General features: G+C 40.6%; 1 protein-coding gene across 1 annotated transcript in view; it reads right to left on the bottom strand.

Moving 5' to 3' along the window:
* Positions 1-20568, bottom strand: part of LOC116897335 (adhesion G-protein coupled receptor V1-like) — a 205939-nt gene that overhangs the window by 87044 nt on the left and 98327 nt on the right. Inside the window, exon 3 of the mRNA XM_032899091.1 lies at positions 6709-6866. Within this exon, the coding sequence (XP_032754982.1) occupies positions 6709-6866 (158 nt within the window). The remainder of the gene's footprint in view (positions 1-6708; positions 6867-20568) is intronic.

Raw genomic sequence — 20568 nt, 5'->3', positions numbered from 1 at the left:
AGGAAATGTGAGTTCTAGAAAGACTCACTCAGCCCCTTTTCTTCTTTGGTTACATGTGTAAATTGGGGGTTCAAGAAGAATTTTAAACTTCCAACTCTTTGATTTTATTCTGTAATTTTCAAGCGGACAGGAAAAGACATCAGGAATTTCCAAGGTGATTGTGCTAGGAAGTTTTGCTCTTTTATTTATTGTGCTGGGGAATTAACCCCAGGGACTATGACAGGAAGTACACTACAGTTGAAATAGAGCCCCGATCCAGGTCTAAGAGTTTTTGGTGATAAATTCCAACTGCAAAAGATAAGACAAGACACACAAACAAAGAAGGAAGGAAGAATGCAGTAACTCCTCCTTGTAATTTGTGTTTAAAGATTTCTGATTTGAATCTCTGAAGACTGAGGTCCTAGAGGAGGAACATCCACAATGTTTCCAGAAACATCTGGGATTTTCCCCACCACAGGATGTGACAAGGTTGAGCTGAGCTTGCAGAAACTCAGGTGAAGAGGTATATTTGTTGTATGCTGAAGAGATATTCATTGTTCTCTGTACAGTGGCGAGGTATTCTCTGTACAAGGAAGAGGTGTTCACCATATAGTGAACAGCGGGGGGGGGGGTTTCCTTGGGTCTCCAGGCACTGTATTTTCACTTTCTTTTTTGCAGTCTTCTGAGAGGAGACTGCAAACCAGCATCTCTGCCAAGACCAAGTAAAACCTGTTGTGTTGCTCACTCTGAAGCCCAGACAAGCTCACAGTGGTGTTCTAGATAAGATAACTATCTTTGCTTTAATGTAAGCTACATTGTTTGAGTTAAAAACAAACAAGCAAACAAATGGTATTTTTGCAATTTGACTTATAAACCATGAATTTTAAGCAAAACTTAAAATGATAGTAGCCCATAATTTTGGATGACTTCTTTCTTTTTTTTTTTTTTTTTTTTATTAACTTGAGTATTTCTTATTTACATTTTAATGTTATTCCCTTTCCGGTTTCTGGGCAAACATCCCCTAATCCCCTCTCCTTCTTTATGGGTGTTCCCCTCCCCACCCTCCCCCCATTACCCCCCTCCCCCCAACAATCACGTTCACTGGGGGTTCATTCTTAGCAGGACCAAGGGCTTCCCCTTCCACTGGTGCTCTTACTAGGATATTCATTGCTATCTATGAGGTCAGAGTCCAGGGTCAGTCCATGTATAGTCTTTAGGTAGTGGCTTAGTCCCTGAAAACTCTAGTTACTTGGCATTGTTGTTCATAAGGGGTCACGAGCCCCTTCAAGCTCTTCCAGTTCTTTCTCTGATTTTGGATGACTTCTTGATCTAGTTGTTCCAACTATTTGTAAAAAAGTAGCACAAAACTTAGTCACTTGAAATTGTGATTTGTCACAGTCTTGCAGATGTATTGGCAGGTTTTCTGTACTGCTCTGTGTGTCTGGATCTTTACAAGATGGTTTCTCTACATATCCAGAACCAGGGTTCAGATGCCCTACCCCATCCCCAAACACTGCAGGATGTCTAATAAAACTGTCTCCCCATATGTCTTCTCCTCATTGGCCAGCTTGATCTTTATATTGACGTGGTCATCTCAGGAAAACTGAAGATACATGGTTGGTGGTTTCTAAGAAAAGAACTAGACCCATCATGAAACAGCACTGTTTCCATGAGATTTGTGTAAGCAAACCAAAGCTGACCCAGACTTATGGAGGGGAAGAAGAATCCAGCCCTTGATATGAAAAGGAGTGCCCATGTCCAAAAGAGAGAAACAGGCAGCCATCTTGTACAGGGCAATGTGGAGCATATTTCCTCTCTCTTTATTCTTTTATTCATTTGGATTTCAGTGGGTTTTGTGGAACTCTATTTGGATAACTTTTAAATGTTAGCAATTTAAAACCTCACTTAGCTGTGATAAAATGGTTTGCATTCATCATAAGGTTTCAGTGATTTCCATCAGAGGAATGGAACATTATCTTACCTATTATTTTTAACTCTAAGGAGACAGAGAAGGAGCCTTACATAAGGGTTAGTTAGAAGCACTCTGCCATAATGATGCTCCCACCCAAGAACTGGCTATTACTATACTTCAGAATTCTAAAACAGGGCGTGTCCTTGCTCATGGCCAGGGAATCAAGCCACATCTCCATTCCAGGTGCTAACTATAACCATGCATAGCCTCTGAGGTCAAATCATGTCAGGTGTGTCCTGTATAGTATGACCCTAGACTCCAGTCCCCTCTCCAGTTTTGCATAGATATTGAAAAACCTATGTAGAGATTCTTTTATAACAAAGGACTCATAATAACCTACTTCCTCTTTTCATTCCTATTAATTTTCTTTCTCTGGTCCATGAATCTTTCATCACGTAAGAACTGGCTGATGAATCAGAAAGGAGTCAGCAGCTTTTAAAATAAGTCTGAGCGGAGAGACCAGCTTATCATTGCCTGAGATCAAACCCAAACCTGAAAATTATAGGCTTCATTTGAAATGCCTTTAGAGACACTGAAATGTGGTTTATGATACCTTTATGACTCATTCTTGAGCACCCACGAAGGGAGGAGGAAGCTAGTGAGTCTCACAAAGAACCATTGACCTTCAAAATTCAGGTTCACAGAGGTCAGCTATGGGCCCCAAGGCCATGCTGTGGGGCTATTTCAGGCCTGCTCAGCAGGAAAGGTATAGAGGATACCTACAGTTCAAGGGGTATTTTACTTCCTGAGAGCTCCTGCCCCTCCTTCCTTTAGAGTTCACTAGTTTACTTGAATGCTGCTTGGAACTAAGGATGTCAGAAGGAATAAAAGTCACTCAAAGTGTAAGATCCAAGGATTCTCATTAATTATATTCAGTAGGGACATACATGTGTTGAGGAAGTTGTCCCTTTTGTCAGACATATAGATTCTGGGAAGGAAGTAATTTGAAGAACAATTCTAAGGACTGTGGAAGAGTCTAGGCCAAAAGAAATGATGTAACCCCTTTCAGTTATTCAAGTATGTCTGACTCTGGTATTAACTATATCTGCTTAACTGTTTTTGACGAAGGGGAAATATAATAAAACTCTAAGCTGTCTGAGTTGGTTTAGGAGGGAGTCTTGCCATTGCATGTTTAGAACTATAGCAAGTTATGCTGGGCCTTCTGGAGAGTGGTTAGACCACACTGCAGCTCCACCTTCCTGTGTCCAGGAGGGTGGGAAAGCCCCAGCTGTTCAGAGAAAGAGAAGATGGGTCTGGGTTCTGTGCTGGCTTTAAACTTGGGTTTTCAGCAAAGAGCACATTTGCTCACACTGTTAATTCTCAAGTCCCAAGTGGGAGTTGTCTGCTTACAGTAAGAGTACAGTGTATCAGAAGCAAAGATAATTTACTCACAATCCAGGTTTCTAAAAACAGATACATGCATTTCAAAATGAATTTTGGCATTACTTTTTTATATTTTGATAGTACTCTCAGTTCATACAGATAGATTTCATGTGTAGTTATACTGAATCCAGAAATTTCTGAAGCTTTATCTCTTCAAATTGTGCTGTTTGTGGTTCCTTTGATTCCTTTCTTCTGTTGGACGATCTATTCTTATACCTTTAGCCTCCTTTTAATGTTTTCTCCCTCCCCCTCTCTCTTTATGCTTCCTTTGTGAATTCACTAGCTTTTCTTTGGACTCTGTTCATCATGTGCTAGCTGTGTTCAGAGTTTACCTCAATATTCATACAGTTAACATTTTTAGCAGTATACTTGTTGTTATTCCTTAAATAGTTCACATTTGCATCCTTTCTCTCTCTTTATCAACCTATCATGTTTAAGCACTCTCATTTTAGGCTATCTTTCATATCAGAAGATACAGGTGAATAAGTTATCCCCTCCAGGGTGTCTAGTCTTAGGACTCAACTCTGTCTCATGAAAACATAGACAAAAGTAAACCCACAGATGTGGGTTGTCTATTAAAAACAAACAGACAAACAAAGCAAAAATAATCCTTATATTTGAAAACTGCTGTGATCCCAGTAATTGGGAGGCTGAGACAGAACGACCATCTGAGATGGAGACTAGCCTGGGCAAAACTGTGGGATCCCCCCATCTCAAACAAAGAAAAACACCAGTTAGGTCACTGTAGCCATTGTGGAAAATATTTTTGCAGAGTCTTTTTCTACATACATACCTAAGAGGAGTCGATATATACTCATCAATGCCAATACCTATACATGTATGTTCACGTGAGTATTGTTTATATTAGCCCCAAAGAGAAAGAAACCCAAATGTCCCTCAAAGATGGAAAGATTTGATGAACTTCCTGCAGTAGCTACTGTTTGGCAGTAGAAAGATACCAGGTATAATAAAAGGTCTGTACCACGGTGTGGATGAACTTTGAGCACACGATACTTCTTAAAGCCAGTCATGTAAAACCACATGTTCTAGGACCTACTGTATGAAACTTTCAGAGCAGACATCAAGACAGGAATGGAGAGAGGGCAGCTCCATGGTTACCTGGTGCTCAGGAGAGTAGAGAGTGGGGAGTGACAGCTGATGAGTGTGAGGCTTCTTGTAGGGCCATGGAAATGTTAGAACACTTAGATCATGGTGAGGTTCCTCAGCTGTATAAGCATGTTAACTCTCCGAAGACTGGATGGTCTAAACAGACGAACTTCATGCTATTTAAACTGTATCTCAATAAAGCTCAATACAACAGATAAAGTAGGTAAGCACTTGGCTTACAGGGGTCCAGCATGTGTGTATGTCAGGGTCTTGAACTCACTCACTTGATTCTCTTACAGACCTCTGAGTCACCATTTGTTATAATTTAAAGTTTTTGCTTGTTAGTTTCTCTTTAGTTTGAGATTGCAATTAATGTTAAATAGAAAACATTTCCTTCTTTATTCATTCTATCTTTCTCAGCCTTTACCATTGGAATGCTTTTGTTATTGTCTCCCCTAAAAACTCCCAGTGACTTTCAGATCCCTCAGGGAGGAGTTTGGTCCTTCTTTTGTCATGCGGATGTTATAGCTACGCAGAGATTGGCTCTAACCCTGAAGAGCTTGGCCTTGGTATTTAATGTGATGTGACTGTATTCTTGGGTTGGTATGTTCCTTTAGGTCAAAGCTGAAGCTATTACAGCTGCTCTCCTGAGCTTCTGCCATGAATGACCCATTGTCCGAATCTTCTTACCATGGGTTAGAATCTTATAGGTTCTACTCTACCACTAGAGCAGACGACAGCTTGCAGCGACAGCTTGCAGCCAGCCACTTTTGTTGTTGTTGTTGTCTTTTGGTCTCAGATCAGCATTTTAGGTTTTCTGTCTGGTCCATAGAGATACATTAATCTTATTTTTAACTTTCTTTTGTTAATATGTTATCTTTAGCTACTATCTATATTTGAGTAGCGTAGAAAGGTAATAAAACACTAATTTACAGTGCCACTTTAATCGGATGTTTTAAAGGTCAGCGAATCCTATTTTAATAAGAAGATTTGAGCAGGGTATTAAACACAATGGACATTTACTACAGTGACTCACACATTGGGTAAAAATGTTCCAGGTTCTAAGAAAAAATCAGGACTTCTAAATAGAATATTACCTTCGTATTAATGAATTTAAGGCTACTCGTGACTACAAATACTTCTCTGTACACATTATTATGCCAAATGAGAGATGGGAGAAAGAGCTGGTAAGGTACCAGACCCTACAGCTACTTGAAGAAACACACAGACTGATAAAAAATAAATGTAATAATAATTAAAAAAAAAACAATGCTTTTGCATCCTGATCCAGTTTAGGGGCGAGAAAGCTGTCTTAGGTCGTCACATGTACCTTTTAAGTGACGGCATCTTCTAACCCCTAGGACTGTATTAGACATGAGTTGAGGGACTTCATGGGACTATCTTGTTTAAATTCTGACAAGCATTGGGAATGTGATTAATTCCCTCATGATGCCCACTCATTCGATATTAGATTTGTAGAAGCCAGAAAAAAAAGAAAGATCACTGGCCTACAAGATACCTCTTTTCCAGTTCAGACGTCTTCCCTCAATTTCTCCAGTGTTTAAGGGACAATTTGTGTCCATAGGTGTACAGTTATTGTTCTAGGAAACTCTATTCTAAGCACAAAGTAAGAGAATCCGACCATAAAACTGGTGCTGAGCATGATTTAAAGGGAAAAAATGAGGCACAGTGGGAGCCAATGTGAGCTGGAAAGATTTGCACTGTTAAGTAAGCAGACATGTGTAGCCACTTATGAGGCTGTCTGATCACACATGTTTTAAAACATCTGTCCGCACAATCAGAAAGTCACATGCAAAATCCAGCACTCCCAAGCACCACAGAGGTCTGCTGGACTCTGACGTCTCAGAATCTACCGGAAGCGGAATGAGTTCCCAGGTTGCATGCAGGTTGTTATTGCTTAAGTTGGGGAAACCCTGGGGAGTGATTCCCGAAGCTGGTGACTCACTGGCCTGGACAGTGACACCTTAAGGGAAATTGGAAACAGCAGTAAAATCCACAGGCCCTGAAGGAGGAGAGCTGCCAGAAAGTTCCAAGTAGAAGACACCAGAAAGCTTAGTTTAGTTTAAGGCTGAACTACATGCTGAAAGCTAAACCTAATTTCATCTTTTCACTTCATTTAGAAACAAAATAAAAAAAAACAAAACTCCCCAAACAAAAAATCTTGATGGCATCCCCACCCACCCCCTGCCCCCACCCCTGAGAAGTACCACCCCATCTCTAAAATGTAAAAATAGGTCCTTCCCAACCTGCGGCGTTTGTTCGTCCTCTGAAGACGTCATCGTAACCTTTCCACTGTGGCTTCAGCTGGTAGGCATGAATGAAGACCACAAATACCACCACGAGGCACATTAGAGGCACAAGAGCAGCCGTGAACAGAGCAGCATAGATGTTTGGAATGAAGCATCTGAAAGAGAGGAGGCAGGCAATAACTCAGACAAGCACAGCATCGAGGTGTGTGTGTGTGTGTATGTTTATACATGTATATGTATATATAAGTATTTAGTCCTTTCACCACCTACAGTAGCTTTTTGTATGTAGATGCAGGCAAAAGTAAATTTTGTCTTTAACAGACTAAAGTCATCATAGAGAAGAAGTTAGAGGTTTGTTCATGCCTCATCGAAGAGGTTCTGCAGTGAGTCTGTCTCTTGGGAAGATGAAAAAATTTCCAAGTAAGTATGCCAAATGACTGACATTTGCATCCTGTATATACTTCAGAAATTCAGAGTACATGTATGTCATTTTAAAGGGCGAATTTCTAGACCAGAAAAAAACACCACTTCTAGACTTAAGAAAATACATTTATCTGGTTTTTGTTAGCTCCATCTTCCTAAACATCCCTTGGGAGCATGCTGGGATATGAGGGCTGGGGGATGGGGAAGTGGCTTAGTGGAAAAGCAATTTCTGTGACAGCATGAAGGCCTATCTGTGAGCCTCAGCACACACATAAAGGCTACATATGTGCTTGTATCCCTGCCCTGGAGAGGAGTGGACAGACACATCCCGGGGATTATTAACCAGCTAGCCTAGCCCAACTGGTAAGCTATCGTCCAACAAGAGACCCTGTCTCAGTACAGAAGAAGTGCAGGCCATGGGGGACATGGCTTAAAGATGGCCACTGTTCTCTGCATGTGAACTCACACATCCATGAACACACACATGCACATACACACACACTGTTTATCACAAATTTGAGGATTCTCTACCCCAGCCTTGACACTATCTTGGTTTTGCTGTGCCACGGTTTCTTCTGAGATGAAAACTTTCATCTTGGAGAGAAACTTCTTGAGACATTGAGAGTGTGTCTCTCTTATTTTTGCCCAACTTCCTTTGTTATTTTGATGCATAACATTTATAAGTCTACATTGCATTGTAGCCATAATAAACTCTGAAGAAAGAACAAGAAAATATATTTAGAAGAAAATCTCAAAATATCATGCTCCAATGTGCATATGGGCAACACAAATTGGACTTGGTATATTTGTGGAGGGCACAAAGGTGAGAGACTGGACGTGGGAGGAATGAGAAGCCAACGTAATTAGGGTGCATGGTGAGAAATTCCCAAATAATCAGTAAAAATATTATGTTGGAAAAACAACAAAGAAATGAAAATACAAAACTAGATAGCTGGCTAAACACTTGTTCTTGCAACTGGGAAAATAAAACAGTGTCTTTACTGAAAATTTAAATGAAGAAGCTGGAGAGATGGTTCAAGAGTTGGAAGAATGTGCCATGCTACAGAGAACCCGACTTTGGTTCCAAGCATCCTTGTCGGGCTGCTCAAAACCACCTGTCTCTATGTGTGAGAGCTCGAGTGGCCTATGTCCTCTTCTCAGCTCTTCTGATTTCTGTAGACACCCACATTCTACTTTACTTTTTGGTTAACTTGACACAAGCTAATGTTAACCTGAGAAGAGGAGCCTTCACTCCAGATTGCTCTTAGGCAAGTTTGTAGTGAATTTTCTCGATTAATGATACGGGTTGTGCCACCTTTCCTGCGGATGGTCCTGGATTGTAGGAGAAAGCAGGCCCCGAGCATCCTTGGACCCAAGACAGTGAGCTCATACATATGTGGTCTATGCTCTTCCTCCATCTGTGTTCCTGTCTTGAGTTCCCTTCCTGACTTCTATTCATGGAGGGCTCTAAGATGTAAGGTGAAATAAACCCTTTCCTTCCCGAGTTGCTTATGATCATGGTACTTTATAACAGCAATAGAAAACAAACTATGATACCTCCCACATATACACACATATAGGCACACGTGCACATATATAATTAAAATAAAAATAAAATTTTAAAATAAATAATAAGAATTGAAACTATGCTACATTGTTAAGTGTCTTAGTCAAATGAACATGATGATGTTCATTGGATGTAAACAAGTCACATTTTAAGATATGTTTCAAAACATTGTGCACTCACAAAAGAATGTCAGAATGATGAATTTCCTTGTTTTAGAATTTAATTTGGATGTCACAAAGTCAGAATCCTTCTGTTCATAGCTTTATACAGTCAGGCCTAGACAAGGTCAAAGGCCTATGATTAAATGAAACAAGCAGACATTAATAGTTTGATACTAAACATGTTTCCGTACTGAAAGCGGTGCTTTTGTTGTCTTTTGATTTTTTTTCTAACACAGGCTTCCAATAAGTAGCAGCTGTCTTTCACTTGAATGACATATTATAGATGTAGAACTCACGTGCTGATGAAGGATGAGGAGACACGTGTATGGGGTTTCACATGGCTTCACTGCCTTGCCTTTTACTTGAAAATTGTCATCACAGTTGAATTTAAGAATAAGTATTGAATCTATAATGTGGTTTGAGCTAGGTGTATAATAATAAACAAATAGAAATAAATAAAATATAATAAAAATGGAGTGCCATGACATTGGTAGATGGAGAACGTGGGCCAACATTCATACTCCCCAGTAGCAGCCAATAGTCAGGTCCAGCCCTTTATTTGCAGAATATCCTAGTCCTTGGACACTGAGCCCTAGATAACAGTGGACATCATGGCTCACTGGTCCACAGGCAAAGGGGCCCTGCGGAAGGTCAGAGATAACCAGGCATGTCGACAGCACATCTCAGAAGGAGAAAAGGTGTCAAGTGCCACTGCTTCAAGACATCTCCTCTGCTGGCCCCCTTCCTCCTGATTTTGCTGTGATGGTCCATTCAGCCAACAGGAAAAAACAAAGGAACAAAGTTTTCCTTTTCTGTTTCTCTAGAATCCTATCCCACATGAACTGTCATGAATGGCAGGCCACTGAGAGTGCCTACATTAGCCACCCACACAGTCAATGTGGGCCTGGATTTTTAAGGAGGAGTGCTTTGGTCCTCTGACATCTGACTGGCAATTCCTTCTGCTGTCCACTCTAGCTGTGACCTGCAGTATTTCAAGACACTTCCCTTGGCAAACAATTGTTCAGCAGAGCAAACACTATCCACTTCCCTCCAAAGATCCCAGATGCCCTTCAACAGAGGAATGGATACAGAAAATGTGGTACATCTACACAATGGAGTACTACTCAGCTATCGAAAACAATGACTTTATGAAATTCATAGGCAAATGGATGGAACTGGAAAATATCATCCTGAGTGAGGTAACCCAGTCACAGAAAAACACACATGGCATGCACTCACTGATAAGTGGCTATTAGCCCAAATGCTTGAATTACCCTAGATGCACAGAACACATGAAACTCAAGACGGATGAGCAAACTGCAGATGCTCCACTCCTTCTTTAAAACAGGAACAAAATTACCCATAGGAGGGGATAGGGAGGCAAAGTTTGGAGCAGAGACTGAGGGAACAGCCATCCAGAGCCTGCCCCACATGTGGCCCATACATATTACAGCCACCAAATGGATAAGATGGATGAAGCAAAGAAATGCAGGCTGACAGGAGCCGGATGTAGATCTCTCCTGAGAGACACAGCCAGAATACAGCAAATACAGAGGCGAATGCCAGCAGCAAACCACTGAACTGAGAACGGGACCCCCGTTGAAGGAATCAGAGAAAGGACTGGAAGAGCTTGAAGGGGCTCGAGACCCCATATGAACAACAATGCCAAGCAACCAGAGCTTCCAGGGACTAAGTCACTACCTAAAGACTATACATGGACTGACCCTGGGCTCCAACCTCATAGGTAGCAATGAACATCCTAGTAAGATCACCAGTGGAAGGGGAAGTCCGTGGTCCTGCCAAGACTGAACCCCCAGTGTACAGGATTGTTGGGGGGGCAGTAATCGGGGGCGGATAGAGAGGGGAACACCCATACAGAAGGGGAGGGGGAGGAGTTAGGGGGATGATGGCCTGAAAACTGGGAAAGGGAATAACAATTGAAATGTAAATAAGAAATACCCAATTTAAATAAAATGGAAGATAAAAAAAAAAAAAACAAAACCAAGGATTTGCCTAAGGCACTACAGATTAGGTAGGGAATCTGTAATACTTCTGACACACAAATATTTGCAAAAGAAGCAGTGCTAACAAGACGGATGATCAAAATGCGAATGCTTCACTCCTTCTTTATGAGGGGAACAAGAATACCCTTGGACTGACCCTGGGCTCCAACCTCATAGGTAGCAATGAATAGCCTAGTAGGGGCACCAGTGGAAGGGGAAGCCCTTGGTCCTGTCAAGACTGAACACTGAGTGAACATAATTGTTGGGGGGAGGGCGGTAATGGGGGAAGGATGGGGAGGGAAACACCCATATAGGGGGAGGGAGGGGTTGGGGGACGTTTGCGGGAAACCAGGAAAGGGAATAACATTTGAAATGTAAATAAAATACTCAAGTTAATAAAAAAAAAAAAAAAAAGAAAAGAAGCAGTGCTAAAAAGAGAACCCCCCAAACACAGCAGGAGGCTCCCCCTGGGCTCCAAACTAGGCACAAACCACAAATGGGTACATTTGCACAGAAATATCCTTTATTAAGTAGAGAAGGAAGGTTAAAGTGACTGCTCTCTGATTCAGGCAGAAAAACAGCAACCTTGCAGGTGTACCCTTTTTTAAAAAAATGGACATTTTATTTATTTACATTTCAAATGTTATCCCTTTTCCCAGTTTCCCCTCCAGAAATCCCCATCCCCCTCCCCCTGCTCCTATGAGGGTGTTCCCCCACCCACCCACCAACTCCCTCCCTCCTCCCTGCCCTGACATTCCCTTACACTGGGGCATCCAGCCTTCCCAGAACCAAGGGCTTCTCCTTCCATTGGTACCCAATAAGGTCATCCTCTGCTACACATGCAGCTGGAGCCGTGGGTCAGTCCATGTGTACTCTTTGGTTGGTGGTTTAGCTTTTAAGAAGACTGAAAAGGGAGGTCTGTATTACAATGGGCTGGGATGCAGTGGTGTATTTCGATTGGGTATGTTAATTAAGTGACCTAAAGGGGGCTTCGGTTCCTAGACTTTAATACTTTGATAGCTGAACCTTGGTAGTCAGCCTCAGGAGGAGGACAAAGTCAAATAAGGGAATAGACCTTGGTGGCTAGCTTCAGGTCCATCATCTAAGTTTTTAACAAGGCCTAGAAAGTCAGAGAGGACAAGGCCTGCCAGAGCCATGGTTGTCCCACTTGAACTGGTCAGAGTTCCTTCAAGGGATCTATAAGAGTAAATCCTGTGTGCGGATGGCAGATAGAAGCCTCCACTCCTGTGATTTAGCTTTTGGGAGGAGTCTGAAGAACGCTGAGTCATTGCATATTCTGAATTGTAATACAGTCTAAGGCCTTATTTAACTTAAAAAAAAATAAGCATTGTTCTAATTTTCTAGCAACAGGATTTTTACCGGGGTATAAGGAAATTATGACATATATTTTAAAAGGGCCAAAGACAAATGACTATGTCTTATTCTTTCAAAAGGTAGTCTAGCCAATCAGAATTCCTTCCCCCTCCAACTAAATAACTAACTCCTGGTAGCTCTGAGTATTTGGTCCCATGGAAGGGAAATGAGGCAGTAGGAAACTTGTGTCATGGCAGAATATTCTGTGAGCTAAGCTAGGAACAAATTCTGGAAGCAATGGAATGGAAGCCTAGGAAGACAGAGGGGCGTGTACCCGCCAGGTACACGCTGGCAACCACGGCTTTAAGAGATCTGGCAGAAATGAGGAAATTAGATGAAGGCCATGTGGGTTTCCTTTCTTAAAAAGGATTAGCAAAGCCTGTTTTTTTTTTTTTTTTAATTCCCAGCTCACGAGCTTCAAAGGACTCTGGTGTCTCCCTCGGGGCATTGGACACTCTTCTGTGTTTTAGGTTTTTACAATCGGGTAAGATTTGGTTTTCCCTTTTAAACTTTGATAGTTTTCCTCCCCCTACTATTATTAGACAGTGCTAATGTTTCTTGTCAAACTCCATTCTTTTCTCTACTTTTAAACAAATGTAACAAGTAAACGCCTCTTGTTATTCTCAGACTTTCCTCGCCCAAGTTCCCCCTCAGCATTCACAGAGACGGAACTCAAGTTTCTAGATTAATGAGGTCACTGGCACCAGGATCTCTTCTGAACCGTTTTTCCCGTGTGCCACCTGCTCAGCTGTTACACAATGGATGTGCCTGGTGTGGGGTCTTTCACTTGTTTCTGTCTGTGCGAAGTCAGCTGCAGGGACTCAGAGGCAGCAGCAGCTGAGAGACACACTGCCTAGAGTCACTGACCTTTCCCATAGGGGCACAGGGAACTCACTGTACAGAAGATTGTGATTTGAGCTCATCTAAATTATATCTTAAAGAACAAGCTGACCCCAGCAGTCTGGGAAACTTGAAGACATCCAGCTGGCTGACATCTGGGTCACAGCTGGGTCACATAGGTAATGAGGCGGGATGGAGGAAACGTAAGAGCAATAAGTGTCCAGAGTCTAAGAAGCCCTCAGCATCTCAGCGATGCTCACAGGCTCTTGTGCCCATCTCCTCTCGTAGCTTTCCTCAGCACATCTTCAGGGACGGCTTCTGTAGTGAAAGGCACACTTGTCTCCACCAACTTTTCCTTCTGAAGATGTAAATTCACTTACCGTATTTGGAAAGTAATGGAGATGAGCTGTCTGTCTTACTCTGTAAATTCACGAAACATAGACTCAATCCAGAATATGGATATTCAATAGTTTATAAAACATAAATAAGTATCCTTACTGGAAACTGTTCTGCTTTGTATAGAAAATGAAGTATATCTGTCCACGGGCTTAATCAGGTGAAGACTAAAGATGGTAAACACCGTGTTGATGAATGCGGATCATTTGTAAATAAAATCTAAGTCAACACTTATGTTCTCAACATTTCTCTGCATTTATGGGTGACTTATTTTTTTTACAAGCACGATGATTTTTTTTACATACATTTTATTCACCTGTGGATTTATGTAGGAATGCTTATGTTAATGTGGCTATACCCATTTCCAAAGAAACAGGGGGAAGGATAAATAATACAATTACTATAAATGTATGGCCTATTTATTTTATCTTGTTTTAGCCCTTAAAAAAGAATACATTTATAGTTAGGGAAAACAATATTTTAGATTTAAGTAGCTGTACAGCAAGAAAATATGTTACTCTGAATTTCTGTTGTAAAGCATACAGTAATTTTCACAATCAACTTAATTCTAAAATGCATTTTAGTTTCTTTTAAGTTGCACTTATTTTGGGTGGTTTTGTTTGTTTGCTTTGATGTTTTTGAGACAGGATTTCTCTAAGAAGAGCTGACAGGCCTAGAACTCAGTATGCAGACAAGCCTGGCCTTGAACTCACAGAGATCCATCTACGTCTGCTTCCTGAATGATGGGATTAAAGTTACCATGTTTGTCCCTTGGGGTTTCTGTGAGATTGTGTATGACTTTGTGAACTCCACTGGTTTGCCCCAGGCTGTTTGCTAGTGTGTGATCCTCCTGTTTCAGGTTCCTCAGTACTGCAATTGCATGTCAGTATCCCTCTAACTTGCACAAAGTTTAACCTTTAAACTGCAATAATCTTAGGATTAAATTGCGGGTAAGCCTTCCAAAGTAGAGTGTTTTACTGGGATAGTTTGTGGAGTTTAGAGGGCAGAGAAGAACAAAGTAGAGTATCTTCCTCAACTGAAATATTTGCACCATTGAAATCATCTTAAGTGGTATTAGCCACTACCATTGATAGCAGTAATTGCTACATGCAAGATAGAATACTGCATTAATACATGAAATAGACACAAACATCATAATATTATTAGCTATATTGCCTCTACAAGGGAAATGGCACCCATGTTATAAAAGGTCAAATTGCCTATAGTATTGATACGCTATCACCTGTGATTTTGAAAAATAGTTACAAACTGCAGTAAAAAGAGTGATAAATATACCCACACCCCATTTAAGGACAGGGACCATTTTTGAAATGTTTTTACAGAGAGTTTTGTGTAGTTAGACCCTTGTTGAGATCCTAGCACTCTTTGAAAGCCATTCACCTAAAAGCATGTGGAGAGAATTCAGTATTTCTTGTCTGCTAAGCTCAACAAAAATCTAACCAATATGTCAATATCAACCACATACTAGCTATATTGCTGGCAATGGAAGGGCCTATACGGATGCTACTTATGGTCCATTAGGAGGTCATAACTACAATGGACACACAGTATTTCTGTACCTAGTCTCTTTCAACAGGAGTATCAGCAGCAACTGGAAACTTGTGAAACATGCCATAGACGAGCAACACCAACATAATAAAAATGGTAGAAGAGAGAATCTCAGGAGCAGAAGATACCATAGAAGACATCGACACAACTGTCAAAGATAATGTAAAATGGAAAAAGCTACTAGCCCAAAACATACAGGAAATCCAGGACACAATGAGAAGATCAAATCTAAGGATAATAGTGAAAGATAAAAGTTTTAAAGTTGCCCCCCTAGACACAAAGTTTAGAGCAGAAAACAGGTTAGGCCCCAGAATTGTATGTTCCAAGAAGCCTCTTCTAGGGCTATAGAATGGATAATTACATTGGCCAGCTCAACAGCTTTCTCCCAGAGACTAGCTGACCATAAATCTTAGAGAACAATTTTGAGAAGCAGGAAACAACGTCTCCTAAGAACTAGCGGACCATGAAGTTAAACAATCTGAGAAGTAAGAGACAGCTTCTCCTAGGAAACAATCTTGGGAGACAGAGAGTTCTTCCTTGTGATTTTTCACTGTTATTCTATGCGCCATCCCTGCCCCCCTCAGGTTGTGGTTTCTCCTTTAAATACCTCTTCTCCCAGCCTCTCGTCGTGAACTCCACTGCCCCTGCGTGAGATCACAGTCTCGACCCCAGTGCACCCTGGTTGCTATCGATAAACCTCATGTAATTACAACAAGGACGGTCTTGTGTGAGTTCTTGGGGGGTTGCGTCATCCCGAGACTTGAGTGAGGGTCTCCCCACTCTGGGGATCTTTCAATAGGTATAGAAGAAAGTGAAGACTCCCAAATTAAAGGGCCAGTAAATAGCTTCAACAAAATCATAGAAGAAAACATTCCTAACCTAAAGAAAGAGTTTCCCATAAACATACAAGAAGCCTACAGAACTCTGAATAGATTGGACTAGAAAAGAAATTCTTACCATCAGATAATAGTCAAAACACCAAATGCACAAAACAAAGAAAGAATATAGAAAGCAGTAAGGGAAAAAGGTCAAGTAACACACAAAGACCTATCAGAATTACACCAGACTTCTCACCAGAGACTATGAAAGCCAGAAGATCCTGGACAGATGTCATACAGACCCTAAGAGAACACAAATGCCAGGCCAGGCTACTATATCCAGCAAAACTATCAATTAACCGAAGATATTCCATGACAAAACCAAATGGCAAAGCTCAATACAAGGAGGTAAACTACACATAAGAAAAAGCAAGAAAGTAATATCCTTGCAACAAAACCAAAAGAGGAGACCTACACAAACATAATCCCACCTCCAAATACGACGATAACAGGAAGCAACAATCACTATTTCTTAATATCTCTCAACATCAATGGACTCAATTCCCCAATAAAACGATATAGATTAACAGACTGGATACATAAAGAGGACCCAGCACTTTGCTGCCTATGGGAAACACACCTCAGAGACAAAGACAGACACTAGCTAAGAGTAAAAGGCTGGAAAACCACTTTCCAATCAAATGGTCTGAAGAAGCAAGCTGGAGTAGCCATTCTAATATTGAAGAAAATCAACTTTCAGCCAAAAGTAATCAAAAAAGATAAGAAAGGACAATTCATATTCATCAAAGGAAAAAATCCACCAAGATGAACTCTCAATCCTAAATATCTATGCTCCAAATGCATGGGCACCTACATACATAAAAGAAACCTTACGAAAGCTCAAAGCACACATTGCACTTCACACAATAATAGTAGGAAATTTCAACACCACACTTTCATCAATGGACAGACCATGGAAAAAGAAAGTAAACAGAGACATAGAGAGAATAACAGAAGTTATGAACCAAATGGACTTAATAGATATTTATAAAACATTCCATCCTAAAACAAAAGGATATACATTCTTCTCACCATCTCATGGTACCTGCTCCAAAATTGACCACATAATCAGTCACAAAACAGGCCTTAACAGATACAGAAAAATAGAAATGATCCCATGCATCCACCATGAACTAAGGATGGTCTTCAATAACAACAAGGAAAGAACTCCCACATATACATGGAAGTTGAACAATGCTCTATTCAATGATAACTTGGTGAAGGAAGGAATAAAGAAAGAAATTAAAGACTTCTTAGAATTTAATGAAGTTACAACATATCCAAACTTATGGGATACAATGTAAGCTGTGCTAAGAGGAAAACTCATAGCTCTGAGTGCCTGCAGAAAGAAACAGGAGAGAGCATATATCACCAGCTTGACAGCACACTTAAAAGATCTAGAACAAAAAGGAGCAAATACACCCAGGAGGAGTAGAAGGCAGGAAATAATCAAACTCAGCGCTGAAATCAACCAAGTAGAAACAAAAAGGACAAAAGAAAGAATCAACATAACAAAAAGCTGGTTCTTTGAGAAAATCAATAAGATAGATAGACTGTTAGTCAGATTAACCAAAGGGCACAGAGGGTGTATCCAAATTAAGAAAATCAGAAATGAAAAGGGAGACATAACAACAGAATCAGAGGAAATTCAAAAAATCTTTCAAACATACTACAAAAGCCTATATTCAACCAAACTTGAAAATCTGGAGGAAATGGACACTTTTCTAGACAAATACCAGGTATTGAAGTTAAATCAGGAACAGATAAACCATTGAAAGAACCCCATAACTCGTAAAGAGATAGAAGCAGTTATTAAATCTCCCAACCAAAACGAGCCCAGGACTAGACGGGTTTAGTGCAGAATTCTATCAGACCTTCATAGAAGATGTCATACCAATACTGTCCAAACTATTCCACGAAATAGAAAAAGATGGAGCACTACAGAATTCCTTCTATGAAGCCACAATTACTCTTATACCTAAACTACACAAAGACCCAGCAAAGAAAGAGAACATCAGACCAATTTCCCTTATGAATATCAAAGCAAATATACTCAATAAAATTATTGCAAACCGAATGCAAGAACACATCAAAACAATCATCCATCATGATCAAGTAGCCTTCATCCCAGGGATGCAGGGATGATTTAATATATGGAAATCCATCAACGTAATCCACTATATACACAAACTCAACGATAAGAATCACATGATCATCTTATTAGATGCTGAGAAAGCATTTGACAAAATTCAACACCCCTTCATGATAAAAGTCCTAGAAAGATCAGAAATTCAAGGCCCTTATCTAAACATAGTAAAAGCAATATACAGCAAACTAGTAGTTAACATCAAACTAAATGGAGAGAAAGAAACTTGAAGCAATCCCACTAAAATCAGAGACTAGACAAGGCTGCCCACTCTGTTCCTACTTATTCAATATAGTACTAGAATTCCTAGCCAGAGCATGCAGAGAGTAAAAGGAGGTCAAAGGGGTACAAATTGGAAGGGAAGAAATCAAGATATCACTATTTGCAGATGATATGATAGTATACTTAAGTGACCATAAAAGTTCCACCAGAGAACTACTAAGCCTGATAAACAACTTCAGCAAAGTGGCTGGGTATAAAATTAACTCAAACAAATCAGTAGCCTTCCTCTACACAAAAGATAAACAGGCTGAGAAAGAAATTAGGGAAACAACACCCTTCATAATAGTCCCAAATAATATAAAGTACCTCGGTGTGGCTTTCACCAAGCAAGTGAAAGATCTGTATGATAAGAACTTCAAGTCTCTGAAGAAAGAAATTGAAGAAGACCTCAGAAGTTGGAGAGATCTCCCATGCTCTTGGATTGGCAGGATTAATATAGTAAAAATTGTCATTTTACCAAAAGCGATCTACAGATTCCATCCAATCCCCATCAAAATTCCAATAAAATTCTTTAAAGAGATAGAAAGAACAATTTGCAAATTCATTTGGAATAACAAAAAATCCCAGATAGCTAAACCTATCCTCAACAATAAAAGGATTTCTGGGGGAATCACCATCCTTGACCTCAAGCAGTATTAGAGAGCAATAGTGATAAAAACTGTATGGTATTGGTACAGAGACAGACAGACAGACCAGTGGAATAGAACTGAAGACCCAGAAATGAACCCACACACCTATGGTCACTTGATTTTTGACAAAGGAGCCAAAACCATCCAATAGAAGAAAGATAGCATTTTCAACAAATGGTGCTGGTTCAACTGGCGGTCAACATGTAGAAGAATGCAAATAGATCTATTTTTTTTTTTATTAACTTGAATATTTCTTATATACATTTCGAGTATTATTCCCTTTCCCGGTTTCCGTGCAAACATCCCCCTCCCCCCTCCCCTTCCTTATGGGTGTTCCCCTCCCCACCCTCCCCCCATTGCCGCCCTCCCCGCAACAGTCTAGTTCACTGGGGGTTCAGTATTAGCAGGACCCAGGGCTTCCCCTTCCACTGGTGCTCTTACTAGGATATTCATTGCTACCTATGAGGTCAGAGTCCAGGGTCAGTCCATGTATAGTCTTTAGGTAGTGGCTTAGTCCCTGGAAGCTCTGGTGGCTTGTCATTGTTGTACATATAGGGTCTCGAGCCCCTTCAAGCTCTTCCAGTTCTTTCTCTGATTCCTTCAACGGGGGTCCTATTCTCAGTTCAGAGGTTTGCTGCTGACATTCGCCTCTGTATTTGCTGTATTCTGGCTGTGTCTCTCAGGAGCGATCTACACTTCTGCACTTCTTTGCTTCATCCAAAATAGATCTATTTTTATTGCCCTGTACAAAGGTTAAGTCCAAGTGGATCAAGGACCTCCACATCAAACCAGATACACTCAAACTAATAGAAGTAAAAGTGAAGAATCTTGAACACATGGCCGCTGGAAAAAATTTCCTGAACAGAACATCAATGGCGTAAGTTCTAAGATCAAAAATGGACAAATGGGATCGCATAAAGCTGCAAAGCTTCTGTAAGGCAAAGGACACTGTGGTTAGGACAAAACGACAACAAACAGATTGGGAAAAGATCTTTACCAATCCTACAACAGATAGAGGGCTTATACCCAAAATATACAAAGAACTCAAGAAGTTAGACTTCAGGGAGACAAATAACCTTATTAAAAATGGAGTACAGACCTAAACAAATAATTGACAGCTGAGAATTATCAAATGGCTGAGAAACCCCTAAAGAAATGTTCAACATCCTTAGTCATCAGGGAAATGCAAATCAAAACAACACTGAGATTCCACCTCACATCAGTCAGAATGGCTAAGATCATAAACTCAGATGACAGGAGATGCTGGTGAGGATGTGGAGAAAGAGGAACACTCCTCCATTGTTGGTGGGATTGCAAACTGGTACAACCACTCTGGAAATCATTCTGGGGGTTCCTCAGAAAATTGGACATTGCACTACCTGAGGATCCAGCTATATCTCTCCTGGGCATATACCCAAAAGATGTTCGAACATGCAACGAAGACACATGCTCCACTATGTTCATAGCAGCCTTATTTATAATATCCAGAAGTTGGAAAGAATCCAGATGCCCTTCAACAGAGGAATGGATACAGAAAAAATGGTACATCTACACAATGGAATCCTACTCAGCTATCAAAAACAATGACT

The sequence above is a fragment of the Rattus rattus genome, chromosome 3 (genome assembly GCF_011064425.1).
Source record: "Rattus rattus isolate New Zealand chromosome 3, Rrattus_CSIRO_v1, whole genome shotgun sequence".
Classification (NCBI taxonomy): domain Eukaryota; kingdom Metazoa; phylum Chordata; class Mammalia; order Rodentia; family Muridae; genus Rattus; species Rattus rattus.
This window is presented reverse-complemented; position numbering and strand designations above follow the sequence as displayed.